The following is a 15,948-nucleotide window of genomic DNA, read 5'->3' on the forward strand; positions in this document are numbered from 1 at the left end:
AAAATCATGGCATTGGGATTGGAGGAAGACTCATTAACAACCTGTGATATGCAGATGATAGATACAACCTTGCTTGTCGAAAGAGGACTTAAAACATTTACTGATGAAGAACAAAGAGCACAGCCTTCGGTATGGATTACATCTCAGTGTCAAGAAAACAAAAATCCTCACCACTGGACCAATAAACAACATTCTTATCAACAGAGAAAAGATTGAAGTTGTCAAGGACTTCACTTCTTGGATCAGCTATCAACACTCATGGAAGCAGTTGTCAAGAAATCAAACGACGTATTGCATTAGGCAAATGTGCTAAACAAGACCTTTTTAAAGTGTTGAAGAGCAAAGATGACAGCTTGACTTGTGCCTGACCCAAGCCATGGTATTTTCAGTAACCCCATATGCATGTGAAACCTGGTCAATAAATAAGGAAGACCGTAAAAGAATTGATGCATTTGAGTTACAGTTTTGGAGGAGAATATTGAAAGTGCCATGGGATGCCAAGAGAACCAATAGTCTGTTTTGGGAGAAGTGAAGCCAGAGTGCTCCTTGAAGGTCAAGATGGCCAAGCTTCATCTCTCATACTTTGGACATATTGTCAGGAGGGACCAGTCGCTGGAGAAGGCTATCATGTTTAGTAAGGGTCAGAGAAAAAGAGGAAGACCCCCAACGAGATGTATTGGCCAAGTAGCAGCATTGATGGACTCAAGCGTGGCAACAGTAGTGAGGTTGGCCCAGGATCAAGCAGTGTTTCGTTCTGCTGTGCATAAGGTAGCTATGAGTCGGTACCGACTCGATGGCACCTTAACAACAACATAATCACACTGGAGCCCTCGTGTGGCACTGAGGGTTAATGCACTGAACTGCAAGGTCATTTGAAATTCAATGTCGATGGTTCAGGTTCGCTATGGGTTAGAACCTACTCAGCTGTAGCAGCATTTAACAACAACAACAATGTGCCTACACTAGTTTTTCTTTTTGCTTTTTAATTGACTTCATTAGAAATTGATATCTCTAGTTCCCTGTATTCAGTCTTGTACATTTGTTTTACTTTAATACTTCTGTATCTGGAATGAGTTCTGGGTGGTATTGTCATATATGTTAATCTCAGGTGGTTGTATGCTATTGTTGGTTCTCAGTCCAAAGAACATCCTTTAGTAGTTTTCTTGTAAAGTTGGTCTGTTTATGTGGAAATGTCCTAATTTCACCATATATGAGGGATAGCATTGCTGAGTATGATTCTTGGTTGGCAGTTTTTTTCTTTCAGAGTTATATGTCTTCCCCATCACCTTCTCACTTGCATGGTTTCTGCTGAGAAATCAGAGCCTAGTGCTATTGCTTCTCCTCTGTAGGTAAATTAATTTTTCCCAAGCTGCTCTCAGAATTCTTTCCTTTTCTTTGATTTTGGGAAGCTTGATATGATGTCTTGGTGATTTTCTTTTTGCCTTGTGTGGGGCTCTTCAATTTCTTGTATGCTTAGCTTCTCATCTTTCATGATGTTTTCTTCCTCATCTTTCATGATGTTTTCTTCCAACAACTCGCTGACAATTTTCTCTTCCAGTTCTGGAATTCCAGTCACCCCTAAGTTATTCCTTTTCATGGTATCCCACAGAACTCTTGGGCTCTCTAGAGATTTTTTCATTCTTTTTTCTGATTGTTCTTCTAGCATACAAATATTGAAAGGTTTATCTAAAAGTTTACTGATTTGGGCTTCCATTGTTTCAAATCTACTCCTTTATCCTTTCAATCTTAGTCCATTTCTGAAATCTTAGTATTAACTTCTTGATTTATAATTGCAGGTTTTATATTATTACAAAATTTGCATTTCTGTCAGTCCTCTGAAGGTACCTAAATAGCCTTCTTTTAAATTCTTCAGTTAGTTCTATTATCTGTTTTTCTTCAAAAATATCTGGCTCTACATCTTAGTCTCATTTGGTCATTTGTGCAATTTTTTCTCTTTGTAAATGTTTTTTTTTCCAACTTTTTATTGTGAACTGAGTGAAGGCTTACAGAGCAGATCATTTTTACATTTCAACAAATCCTATGTTTTGTTTCATGATATGGTTGTAATTCACTTCAGTTCACTTTACTGCCTTCCTTCCTGTGTCTCCCAGTACCTTCATCTTTCCTCTGCTAACCTCCCTCTTGGTGTATATTGCCTGCCATGTCACCCATGTTAACATGTGTCTGCCTTCTAGTCTGTAAATGATTTTTCCTCCCCCCAAGCTCCCTTAGCTTAGCCATCATAGTTGATTTTATCAAAAAATCTTTTTTTTTAAAAAAACTTAATACAACATACAGTTATTTCTCCTTTAGTGAGTAGCTAATTTCACTCAGCATAATGTCCTCTAGGTTCAACAGATTGTGAGTTGTTTCACAGATTCATCATTCTTTAACGTTTTATAGTATTCCATTGTGTGTATATTCCAAAGTTTTTGTAACCATTCTTCTGTTAATGGGCATTTAGGCGGTTTCCCTCTTTTTGTTAGCTTATTGAAGGATCCTGCTTTGTTAATCCAGTCTGCTGACTGGTACATTTAATCCATTTATATTCAGTGTAATTGTCAATAGGTATGAATTGATTAAAGTAAATTGAAGGAGCTCTGGTAGCGTAGTGATTACGAATCAGGCTGCTAACCTTAAGGTTAGCAGTTCGAAACTACCAGCCATGCTGTGGGAGAAAGATGAGGCTTTCTGCGCCTGTAAAGATTTATAGCCTCGGAAACCCTGTACAGGCTCGCTATGAGTCAGAACCAACTCCACGGCATATAACAACAACAACAACAACAAAGATTTACAGCCTTGGAAACCCTGTATAGGATCGCTATGAGTCAGTAATTTTTCTGTTTGTTTTTGTGTGTATGTATGGTGCTAATGGATTCTTTGTTTTGCATAATTATCTATGCTGAGTTCATTTTGTGTGTTTTCTTTCCATTTGCATTTCTGGTGTGTTAATAATGTATGCTAAATCCTTTAGCTCTTCGTTTTTTTATTTTGATGTACATGTGTATTACTTTTCTTTGAAGTACCCTGTAATAATTTTTTATTATTTTATCTTGAAGTTGACTTGGACTTTCTTGCCATTTGGAAGTTCTATATCTATACTATTCCCTCTGTTTTGTAGTTAACATCATTATACGTTACTATCTCTAGTTCCCTTTTTTTTCAGTCTTTTAGGCTTATTTTACTTAAAATACTTCCATATTTGGATTGAGTTCTGGGTATGGCAGTCTCAGGTTGTTGTTTCTCAGTCCAAAGACCACTCTTTAGAATTTTTATGTTAACTTGGTCAAGGGCCAGTTTCTTTCTGTAAGTCTGGTCTTTTTTTTTTTTTTTAAAGAGTGTAGAGTTTGGTTCCACACATTATGCCGCTGTATCCAAGACCTTCTAATGTGATCCCATTCACAGCAGTTAGTAGTGGCAGCTAGGCACCATCAGTTCCTCTGGTCTCAGGGTCTGTGATTTTATCTCATGTGAGCTGTCTCCAGGACATTGTGGTGTTTCCATATTTGTATTTAATTGATGTTTCTATGTTGATAATGTTCGTAGGCTCATACCAACTGTATCTTGTGGATTTAGTTAGAAAATGGAAGCGTGTGTTCTGTTCTCCATTTGTGCACCACAGTTTAGGGTGAGTTTGGCTGGTGTTGGCTATTGTCTACTGATTATCAGGTGATATCGAAGTTAGCATTGGTCTTACCAAGTGAGTGGAGCTACAGAGGATCTGGTTGTTGCTGGGCTGTATGGGCTTGCTGGGTAACTCCTGTCAGGTAGGAAAGAGGAGAACATACACAACAGTAAACAAAACAGAAATGAACAACCAACTAGCCAACAATGAAAGGAGAAAATAATAAAGGAGTAAAATGAAAAAAAGCAGGCGGCAACCAGAAAAAAATACACTAAGTAAAAACATAAAAAGGGACAGGACTGTTGAGTTATAAGAGAAAATAAAATAAAAGAACACTTAAAAAAATAGAGAAAAGGAAGGTGAAAAAAGAAAGGGCAATTATAAGGGAAGGAAAAGTAGAAGGGTCAGCAAGAAATATAAGAAAAGAAAAAGAAAGAAAAACAAAAGCAGAGATAGAAAGGATAAAATTCAAGAGAATGGAAATAAAGGAGAAGAATTCTAAAAAATAATGAAACAACAAAGGTAAAAAGCAAACCCAAAACAACAACAACAAACAGTGCAGCTGTTGGACTTAAAGGAGAAAACGCTGGGGGTGGGGCGCTCTTGCAAGCCAAGGAGTTCAGTAGTTAGGTGTGTGAGGGATGTGATGGCCGAGTTTCTAGCTAGATGGACTTCTCATCAGCCTAGGTGTTATCTGTGTTCAGAGCATTCTATAGTTCATGGAGGCCCTTGATGGAGTGTCTGCTAGGACCACCAGGCAGTTAGGAGCATGGTGACTGGTTAAAAATGTAGGTCTGGAGCAAAGCCCACCTGAATCCAAGCACGAAAGCAGTGAAGTATGCCCCCGGCCTCACACTGGCGTAGCTCCCAACCATTTGGCTCCTGGAGAGCAGTGTCCACTGGGGGTGGGTCAGGGTGGAGCTGGTCACACCTCTGGTCACTAGGGGAGCATTGGGAAAAAGAAATCACACATTTACCATAGCCTGTGTGAATCTGCTCTGCCAGGCCACTTCTGTTGCCAAAGCTGCTCTCAAAAGTTCAGGATGATCATGCTGCATCGGGCTGGCTGGCTGTTCAGCAGTTTGTCATCCTTTTCTCCCTGTCCCTGCTCAACTTTTCTTTCTCTGTTTCCATGGCACTGTAGGATAAGCACTGGACCGCAAAGTCAGCTTGATCGTAGAGTTAACAGTTCAAACAGTTCAAACCTATCAGCTGTTCCTTGCCTATATAGGATCGCTATGAGTTAGAACCGACGTGACAGCATTTAACAACAATAGCTAATTCATTTGGTCTCTCATATCTTAGTTGTAGAGGGTTCATGTATTGCATCTGCCTACTCCACCATCTTACTGGAAGTCTCTTCATATGTACTGTCTCTGTATGAAAAACTAAGTGCTATCAGGTCAGCTCTGACTCACAGCAACCTTGTGTAGTGTTTCTGAGGACCAGCTGGTCACTTTGAACCTCCAACCATGTGGTTAACAGTCCAGTGCTTATTCTACAGCACCATAGTGTAGGGTATCATATATGCCAGTTGTACCCTACTGACACTGTGCGCCAAGCTTATTCTGATGGAGAGAACGTAATATCCTTCAAACAGAATACTTTTTTTTTTTAAGGATACCGACCTGAATTTTTTCACACCATGTAAGACTTGGTGGTGGTGGTTATGTGCCGTGGAGTCGGAACTGACTCATAGTGACCCTGTACAGGGTTTCCGAGGCTATAAATCTTTACAGGAGCAGAAAGCCTCATCTTTCTCCGGCGGAACTGCTGGTAGTTTCAAACTGCTGACCTTGCGGTTCGCAGCCTGATTCGTGACCACTACGCTACCAGAGCTCCTTGTAAGACTTATTACAGCCTAAAAATTTAGTGGTGATCGCTGTCATCATAAGGGGCTTTCATTAATGTTTTATATTTAAGTGTAAGGAAAGGAAATAATACCAGTACAAAAGAAAATAACTCATGTTCCTCTTTTATAATCAGAACAATGTTTTGGAGCTGTGGTCGTTGTTTGATTTCCTCATGCCAGGATTTTTGGGTACTGAACGCCAGTTTGCTGCTCGATATGGTAAACCTATATTAGCAAGTAGGGATGCTCGAAGCTCCAGTCGAGAACAAGAAGCAGGTATGAAAGAGACCATTATAAACCCTGCATAAGTACATACAGTTTATCCCTACCCTTTTAAAAGCCATGTTCTCTTGCTTTTAATAGGTGTTCTCGCAATGGATGCACTTCACCGGCAAGTGTTGCCATTTCTTTTGAGAAGAATGAAAGAAGATGTTTTGCAGGATCTTCCACCCAAAATTATTCAAGACTATTACTGTACTCTTAGTCCTCTCCAGGTTAGAAATATGATGGTTTTGGTTGTTTTGTAGGTTTATCAGCAGATTATTTCATATAATTATTAGTCTAATACTCCCCACTGTCATCCAGTGGATTCCAACTCACAGTGACCCTATATAAGGTTTCCAAAGCTGTAAATCTTTACAGGTGCAGACAGCCTCATCTTTCTCTCATGGACCCTCTGGTAGGTTTGAACCTCCGACCTTGTGGTTAGCAATCTAGTGGTTATCCTACAGGTCTCCTTAGTCTAATACTAATTGACAGTGAAAATGTTGAATAAAGGTCTTAAATTTAGCTTTGCTTATTATAATCTAGCTTCTACTTCTTTAGACTAGGAATGAAGCCTAAATGGATCTGTTTAGATAGGTGTTTGAATATAGCGTTAAATAGAAATTCTGTATCAAAGTTGCTTTTATGTCTAAATTTTAACTTGAAAACTTTTATGACTGCATGTTTGGGACTCCTGGTGTTGGCGCCATAGGATCAGCACTAGTCTTTGAACTCAAGGTCAGCAGTTTAAACTCACCAGCTGCTCCTTGGAAACCCTATACAGGTCGAGTCAGATCCAACTTGATGGCAATTAACAAAAAAAAACAACAAACCTATGTTTACAAGGGCCAAATAGGTGCCTATTGAGGCTTTCTGGTCTTGTAAAGATTTACAGCCTCGGAAACCCTGTGCAGGGTCGCTATGAGTCAGAACCGAGTCCACGGTACTTACCAACAACGATGTCAAAGTCTATTAATCTATAGTTTTACAAATCTCAGAGAAGTTAAATAACTTGCCCAGGGTCATGCAGCTAGGATCTGACTACAAGTGTTCAAAATAAAATTTTATACATAGAGATCATTAATTATCCAAGGAATTCATGGTGTCTTCCTTTGTTATTTAAGCACATAGTGGAAACTGACCCTTGTCTTAGTTTGGTTGATCTCTTGGTTAGAAATGTGTCAATCAATCTACCATATTACAGGCACTGGTTTATATACCTGCTGAGAGCTCTGGCCTGGAGCTTTCTTCCTTCATTGGTAAAAATTAGATTCATACTTTAGGGGTAATGAGATGAAAACTTCTTAAAGTAAGTACAATAGTATGAGATGAAAACTTCTTAAAGTAAGTACAATAGTATAACGGAAAACTAATGTGCTATGTAAACAGTCATCTAAATCACAATAAAACTGTTTAAAAATCTGTGATAGTGTTAAAATAGGTTGTTGTTGTTAAGTGCCGTGGAGTCGGTTCCGACTCATAGCGACCCTGCACAGGGTTTCCGAGGCTGTAAATCTTTATGGGAGCAGAACGCCTCACCTTTCTCCCACGGAACCGCTGTTAAATAGGCATAAAACACATTTGGATGAAGGCCAGGTGGGTTTGGTGTTTTTAGCATTCACCAGTTTTTGTGCTCTAATTCCATTCTTTGGCTCTCTAGATTTTCTTCTTTTTTTACATTATTTTAGTATGTACAAAGCAGGAACCAAGACCCCAAAGTAACGCTTCAAATTTGGTATGAGTTTTTCCTACTGGGTTGTCAGTGTCCAATTTTCAAAAAAAAACTTAGTTTCTTGGAGAACATTATAGGGTCTTCACTGTGTAATTTCACTTAAAAAAATACTTTCTCCATTACTTAAAAGGTTTTCAGTTCTCTTTTATTAGTAATGTAATGTAATGAATAGAGTGAAAAATTGAATCTAGGGTTATATATCTTTATAGCCATAATTAATGTATCATATTTGTTTTCTAAATGCAATTTTAAAAGGCACTTCAGTAGTGTAGTGTATGTATCATATAATTTCCTTTCATGGAGACTTACTTGAATTACTCTTACTGATCTCCGCTAGTTAATGATTTGAAAAATTGAAAAGTAAGTATATGCCACAAAAAATATGGGCTTATAAAATAAACTACTCGGTGTGCTCCCTGAAACAATCAACTATTCAACTCTGTGAGCCCAAACGGTCAACATTTACCAAAAGCATGTGGTTGTTAAGTGCCATCGAGTCGATTCTGACCCATAGCAACACTGAACAGGGTTTCCAAGGCTGTAAATCTTTACGGGAGCAGAAAGCCTCATCTTTCTCCCGCAGAGCAGCTGGTAGTTTCAAACTGCTGACCTTGAGATTCGCAGCCCGATTTGTAACCACTACACTACCAGAGCTCCTTTACCAGAAGCATAGAACAGAAGAAAAGGCTAGATCAATGGAAATAGGAGAAACACAATGGAAATAATGAGAATACAGGCATAAATTGTAACCCGTATCACAGAACTGTATAAAAACATTACATGGGAACTTAAATTGCTGTGTAAACTTACACTTAAAATATAATTATTATTTAAAGAAACAAAATATACTTAACTGTTTTATTGGACAATTTCATAGGTTCAGCTCTATGAAGATTTTGCCAAGTCTCGCGCCAAGTGTGACGTTGATGAGACAGTATCTTCAGCTGCACTTTCTGAAGAAACTGAAAAACCAAAACTTAAGGCTACAGGTCATGTATTCCAGGTATAGTTATAGTTCACTTTTTAAATGATGTTGAAAATATTCTTAAGTAGGGTGGTTTATATATGGAACACTGAAATACATACAGACTTATTTGGAAAGTTTAGAGTACAATATAGCTTGGCAAGCTGCTTAGAATGGCTCCTAGTTGATCTTATATATTAAAATTAAATATATACAATAATATGTTTATAATATGAAGAATTTTAGAAGTTTTTTTTTTCCATTTGAAAAACATTGGAATCCTTATCACATAGCAGTAATTTTTCTAAGCACTGAGATTAAAGTAATGAACAAAGCAGATTCCTTTCCTTGCAGAGATGAAATATAATACTTAAGATGCATATTATGTAAGAGAAAAATAAAACACAGAAAGAAGGGGAGGATGTAGTATGAGGTGGCTTTAAAAAGTTCATGGAAAATTTTCATTATTTTCAGTCCATTTTCCTGTGTACTTTTTGAAGCCCTGTTGTATAAAGATGTGGTTATAGTTTTAAGTAGGGAAGTCATGGAAAGCCTCACTAAGAAGATGGCATTTGAGCAAAGATGTAAAGTGAGGCCTTAGGTATGTGAACGTGGGGGAAGAGATTTTAGACAGAATACAAAAAGTGTGAATGCACTGAGGCAGGATCATACATACATACGTACTTGAGGGACCAGCCAATGAAAACGAGGTAGAAAGTGTCAACTCACTTTTTTTCTTTTCTTTTCCTCTTGAAATAATCCACAATAGGAAACGTCCCTAACCTCCTTACCACCAATAAAGCTAAATACTGTGTGGCATTTTTAAAGATAAGAAGGAAAATATATTTGTGAAGATCTATACCCTCCCAGGATTTTTGCTGTAGTAATCAGCAGCAGTCTTTGGAACACTGTTACTCTAACTTAGTAATAAACTTTTAATGGAGACTTACTTAAATTATTCTTATTGATCTCTGCTAGTTAATGATTTGAGAAATTGAAAGTAAGTATATGCCACAGGGTAAGATAAGGGTAAGATACTTTGATGAACCAGATGAAAGACAAAAGAGAAAGACTGTATGTACTTGAATTAGAAAAGCCACTTAATAAAATCCCCTACTCCCTTCCCTGGACCTACTGAAGTAGACTACTGTGAGTACACAAATCTATAAGGTCCTTGAGGAATATGACACTTTGTCATCGTCTAGTTAGGGGGAACAGACATAAAAACAGTACAATTTCATTAATAATAACTACTATCATAGAAGTATATACAAACTATTCAAAAAGGACTGAGGGAAGTTGATAAAGGCATTGTTAAGTGCTGTTGAGTTGATTCCAACTCATAAGTGAGCCTATATTGGGTTTCTGAGACGCATCTGGTGAGTTTGAACTGCCAACCCTGTGGCTCAAACTAACCTTGTCAGTCCAGTGCTTAGCCTTTAGCACCATGAAGGCATTATGAGGTTTTTACAAGTTTGCCAAGTGAGAAGAGGAAAAAAGGTATATCAGACAGATACACTAGTATAGGAAGAGATGCAGAAATAAGAATATTTGTGATATGGATTTGTACATTTTTCTCCTTTTAAAGGCATTACAGTACTTACGTAAACTTTGCAACCATCCAGCATTAGTCTTAACACCTCAACATCCAGAGTTCAAGAGCACTACGGAAAAACTGGCAGCTCAGAATTCTTCTCTTCGTGATATTCAGCATGCCCCTAAACTCTCAGCTTTGAAACAAGTAAGCATACCTTTTCAATGTTAGATTTGTGTTGCACATTCCTAAAGTATAACACTAGATAAACCTATTTTTCCAAAAGAGTACCAGTGTGTTTCACCATTAATACGATTTCAAAAGTTAAATTAACCTAATTTAAAGAACCAAATTCTTAACAATAATCATTTAATTCTAATTTTAAAAATTAATATCTTAACAAGACTTTGATTTTACTTTCAGTAATTTTTTAATTAGCTGACAAGTTTACAAAAATAACCATAGTAGACACCTTAGTTAATTCTTCTGCTGATCTGGTCTTCCCTGTTGCAAGCATCTTCACCTTCTACAAAATAGGTTGTCTTTTTCTTCATTCCGCTATGTGGATACGTTGCAGGGCCACAGAGCGTTATTTGCTTCTTTGATCAAAAAATCCGATCCTCCATGCAGCTGATCCATATTTACCAAGAGATCATAAAGTCAACTGCATATACCTTTCAGGGCAATTCACTTCTTAACTGATTATGCTGGAACCACGTTTGTAGATCATAAATTCAGTCATCGACTTCTGGTTTGGGTATTCCCATAGGGAGCTCTGGTAGCAAAGTGGTTACGAATTAGGCTGTAACCTCAGGATCAGCAGTTCGAAACTACTAGCTGTTCCATGGAAGAAAGATAAGGATTTCTGCTCCAGTAAAGATTTACAGCCTCAGAAACCCTGTACAGGGTTACTATAAGTCAGAACCAACTCCACGGCACATAACCACCACCCACCATCATGCGGTAAATGGTTCCACAATTCTTAGCGTGTTAATGGAAGCCTTGTTGAGCCTAACAAAGGTGCTATTGAAGATCCGGTGAAGGCAAAGAAGTTGCAACACCTTTAGAACCATGGGGCTCACATCATTGACACCACTGACCCTGATAACAAATGCTATGTTGTGTTCTCCAGGAACAGAAAAGTTGCTGGCTTCTCTTGCCATCCTTGCCATTCGAATCTCTGATCTGTAACTCTGCCTGTATTTCTTGTGACAGTGCTTGGTCTTTTCATAGATAAACTTATTTCTCAGTTCTGAGAAATTCTGTCACTATTTCTGAAGTGTGTCTGGCACAGCAGGAACCTTTTTCAACTCTTTGACATCTCCGTGGTTCCATCCTGTTGAAACAAAACAACAAGAGGCTCAGTACTTATTCTAACCTAAGTCATTGAAAGTAACTAATGAATGAAGATTTTAGATTTCATAGTTTACTATAGAAAATATTGCATATACAAGGTTTGATACCCAGTTAATGCATCTCTGATAATCACAAAACAAAACTTTGACTAAAAAAATGGAGAATGGCTATTACCTTCTTGTTGTTGTTATGTGCCATGGAGTCGGTGCGACTCATAGCAACCCTGTACAGGGTTTCCAAGGCTGTAAGTCTTTACGGGAGCAGAAAGCCTCATCTTTCTCCCGCGGAACAGCTGGTAGTTTCGAACTGCTGACCTTGTAGTTCACAGCCTGAATCGTAACCACTACGCTACCAGCGCTCCTTGTAGTTTGGTTTATATACAGGATGTTTTTCTTATTTGGCACTGTTTCTCTTTCTTTGCTATGTTGGTTGTAAGTCATAGGGAGCCTGTATACGGTGTCTGAGGAGCGACTGGTAGGTTTGAACTGTCATCCTTGTGACTAGCAGTCCATTGCCTATCTTACAGCACCACACTAGGACTCTTGTTTTCCTAGGTTGTTGTTGTTAAGTGCCGTCGAGTTAGTTCCAACCCATAGCAACCCTGTATAGGGTTTCTGAGGAGCAGCTGGTGAGCTTGAACCATGTATATAAAATGTCATTGGTTTTCTTGGTATAATTAATACAGTATAGCTATAAGGACTTAGTCAAGGAATCAGTTAATTAGATATATTATCAAATAATTAAATTTCATCCACATTTTAATTGTACTATAGTCTCGTTTGGAGAGTTTATCTTTTGGTAAATGACTTTTCTCCAACAGTTTATTACTGAGGCTGTACTCTTGTTTTAGGGTGCTCGTATCACTCTGAAATAATGTTTCTGGCTGTATTCATGGAAGACTTTTATACGAGCTGCCTTTTCTATTTTCTCAAATCTTTTTCAGTCATTCAGGGTGAAGGTTCTGTATTGAGAGAATTTTTTTAAAGTCTATTTCTGAAGTAGGGGAAAAGTTTTGTGTTCTAAAAATTTACCCCGAGAAATACAACAGGCTTAGCAACAATAGTGAAATGAGAAGTATTGACTATTGGAACAATGAAAAGGTATGTTTGAGTTGTCAAGAATATAAAGAAGGACCTCTGTCACTCTTACATGTCTACCCAGAGACTGAGGGCCATCTGTCCGGGACAGCCCAGGTCTATGGTTCCCTAGGAGGCTTCGCAGCCTATAGTCAGACACTGGGCTTGGATTTGTTCCAGTGAAAGATGCAGGGGCAAAATGAAAGTCACATAGGACACCCTCCAGTCCAGAATCTGACTGTAGTAACATGTGTGAAGTGTTGTCTCCCAGGGAAGTTCATTAGAAACTCACGTCCAAGGTTTGAATTGGGAGTTGATGACTTAGGCAAAGGGTTCCTGTTGTTGTTGTTGTTATGTGCCATCGAGTCGGTTCCGACCCATAGTGACCCTGTATAGGGTTTCTGAGGGTGTAAATCTTTACGGGAGTAGAAAGCCTCATCTTTCTCCCGCGGAGCAGCTGGTAGTTTCGAACCGCTGACCTTAAGGTTCGCAGCCCGATCCTAGCACATACCAAAATTACAGACTCAGAAGGAAAGCAGATGTCAGCATAAATCCTATTTTAAGCTTTTAGAAATTGAAGGTACTGTTAGGTACACTAGTTTCCCAAACTGATGTAAACATTTTCTTGGATTTTATTCACACATTCATTATGCCTGCTGTGTGCCTGCTACTAAGCCACTTCCATAGCAGGGTGGATTCTGCTGTTAAAGATCTTGGTCTGCAGCTACAGTAATAAGCTCTTTTTTAGGAAGCCAGATCTAGCTAGATGCTGTGGGTTTTCTTCTTTGTCAGATTTAGCTGCTCTAACCCTTTATGAGCTGTATTTGTCACAGTGCGATTAGCTGTCTCCTTTTATTGAGCTTGTGTAGCAATTGTGTGCTGTTGTTTTCCCCCTTGCAGTTGCTACTGGATTGTGGTTTGGGAAATGGCAGCACTTCAGAGAGTGGTACAGAGTCTGTTGTGGCCCAGCACAGGATCCTGATCTTCTGTCAGCTGAAGAGCATGCTTGATATAGTAGAACATGATCTCCTTAGACCTCACTTGCCCTCTGTCACTTATTTGAGATTAGATGGTAGCATACCTCCCGGTCAGCGGCATTCCATTGTTTCACGGTAAGTAGCTTCTAAAATTCTATTTTCATAAACATATTGGTACTTACATTGAAACTTGCCCCCAAATATTTTCCTATTTCTAAGTAAGCTATTTGAAAAAATTAAAAAATATAATTCATCCCAATCCTTTTTAAGCCTAACACTACAACCAATATAATTGAATAGTGTGAAAATATTAAGAAAGCAGTCAAAAGGGCAAGAAGGAAACTTAAGGCATCAATAAACAAAGAGATAACTACTTTTCCTTGCATGTGTCTTAGAAATTAGGGGAAGTAAGCAAGTGGCTTGGCTAAAATCTTACTCAGGTGTCCTGTTCAGGAACCAAGTTGGAAACTGGCCCATCTACAAAGCAGAATCCATTATGCAGTGTTTAATAGGAAAATCTCAGCAACTGGGTTTTTAAATGCTGATTTCCAGGTTTTATACCAATCTGCTGACTTCAAGAGTGAGAATTTATAACAAGCATCCCTAGGATATTACCACACATACACTTGGAAACACAAATGACTTAAGAGGCAGGGATCTAAGCTGGATTCTTAGCTATACTATTTAAGCAGTGTTCTCTTGGTCCAGCAGTTTATTTCAGTCTCTTAAGACAGACAATGACAATACCTTCATAGAGCTGTTGTAATAGAGAAGAAGATAATGATGCCTTCTTATTATGCACCAAGCAGTGGCATTTGTACTTTGCATGCATTAAGTGGTAGCTGCTATTATTGATGTTTGTAATAATGATGCTAGATTTCTTTCCTGCTGAAGGCTACTAGATACTCCTTATCATAACCTTTATGACCGGCACAATAGTAGCAGTCCTCAACACCTGTATCTCCTACCTTTTGAATGATTCATCTAACCTGATCCACATGCGTCCCCTTCTGTCTCTGTACTTCATAGGTGGGTTTTGTGTTTAATTGTATGTCTGCAATTTGTCTTCATCTCAGATCCTAAAATACAATTGTTATGGATTGAATCATGTCCCTTCAAAATATTTGCCAGCTTAGATGGGCCGTGATTCTCAGTGGTTTGGAAGTTATGTAATGATGTATTCATCCTCCAACCGTGATCTGATGTAAGAGGAGTTGCCCTGGGATGTGGCCTGCATCACCTTTTAATACACAACACAGAGAAGTGAGCAGACAGCAGGCCCCAACCACCACCAGGAAAGAAGAGTCCAAAGCGAAGTGTACCCTTTGGACCTAGGGTCTTACACTGAGAATCTCCTAGAACCAGGGGGAGATGATGCCAAGACACATGGAGAATTTATAAGGGACAGCAGGCCTACAGAGTTCGAAGTAGATAAGGACCTTTCCCTGAAGCTAACACCGAACACATCTTTCCACTAATGAAGGATATTATGTATATTATCTAAAGTGGTCACAGAGTGCCTGTTCATGGATTTTTAAAGCAGTGTTTTCATTTGTGCTCTTTGATTTTATTAAATAGCCCAGTTTATTTTACAGAAGACTTAGAAAGGTATTAACTTAGAAAGAAATGTTTTATGTTTTTAATTCAGGTTTAACAACGATCCATCCATAGACGTCCTCTTACTTACAACTCACGTTGGTGGCCTAGGCCTTAACTTAACAGGCGCTGATACGGTGGTATTTGTGGAGCATGACTGGAATCCCATGCGAGATCTACAAGCCATGGACCGGGCCCATCGCATTGGACAGGTAAAGATTCAGTCTTGCAGCTGTTAACCTACAGTTTGGGTAATAAAGTTCAGGACCGTGCTCTGATGTTACCAGTGGTCTGGCTCTGTGCAAGGTGCCACTTCCTCATGAGTTAGATGAAGTGTCTGGGTTAAGAAAAACAGGACATGATCCATCTCTAATATTTTGTAATTCTCTGCAGTCAATTAAGTAAAAACCAATGGTAATTATCTAGTAGTATGTACTGTATACTCCATACAAGAATATGTGAGCCTTCTGACTTAGCTTCAAAATGATCAGTTTATTTGTGCTATAGTTGCTTACCTATTTTTCTCATTCAGAAACGTGTGGTTAATGTGTACCGATTGATAACCAGAGGAACATTGGAAGAGAAAATAATGGGTTTGCAGAAATTCAAGATGAACATAGCAAATACCGTTATTAGCCAAGAAAATTCTAGTTTGCAGAGTATGGGAACGGATCAACTTCTTGATTTGTTTACTCTTGATAAGGTAAATAATTTGAACAATTTGTTATGTCTTTAAGAAATGAGTTTAGAACTTGATTGGAATTTAATCCAACAGCATTTTAGGAGGTTGTGGAATAATATCCAATCCACTTGTCTGTGGATATTCATCAGCTACATGCTCAAATTTATGATATAAGTAATTCTCAAAGTGAGCACTGAGTGGCTACTAATTTGCTACTCCTGCTAGAGAGTAAGATCCCCTAAGAACTTGATTGAACCTCAGCATAGTGATCCTGCTTGGTCACCTTAGAG

General features: G+C 38.5%; 1 protein-coding gene across 1 annotated transcript in view; it reads left to right on the forward strand.

The window, feature by feature from the left end:
- Positions 1-15,948, forward strand: part of BTAF1 (BTAF1 RNA polymerase II, B-TFIID transcription factor-associated, 170kDa) — a 122,028-nt gene that overhangs the window by 102,610 nt on the left and 3,470 nt on the right. Inside the window, exons 31-37 of the mRNA XM_006831136.1 lie at positions 5,612-5,753; positions 5,841-5,971; positions 8,351-8,476; positions 10,026-10,178; positions 13,304-13,515; positions 15,029-15,188; positions 15,509-15,679. Coding sequence (XP_006831199.1) covers positions 5,612-5,753; positions 5,841-5,971; positions 8,351-8,476; positions 10,026-10,178; positions 13,304-13,515; positions 15,029-15,188; positions 15,509-15,679 — 1,095 coding nt within the window. The remainder of the gene's footprint in view (positions 1-5,611; positions 5,754-5,840; positions 5,972-8,350; positions 8,477-10,025; positions 10,179-13,303; positions 13,516-15,028; positions 15,189-15,508; positions 15,680-15,948) is intronic.

This window comes from Chrysochloris asiatica, unplaced genomic scaffold, assembly GCF_000296735.1.
Source record: "Chrysochloris asiatica unplaced genomic scaffold, ChrAsi1.0 scaffold00003, whole genome shotgun sequence".
NCBI lineage: Eukaryota > Metazoa > Chordata > Mammalia > Afrosoricida > Chrysochloridae > Chrysochloris > Chrysochloris asiatica.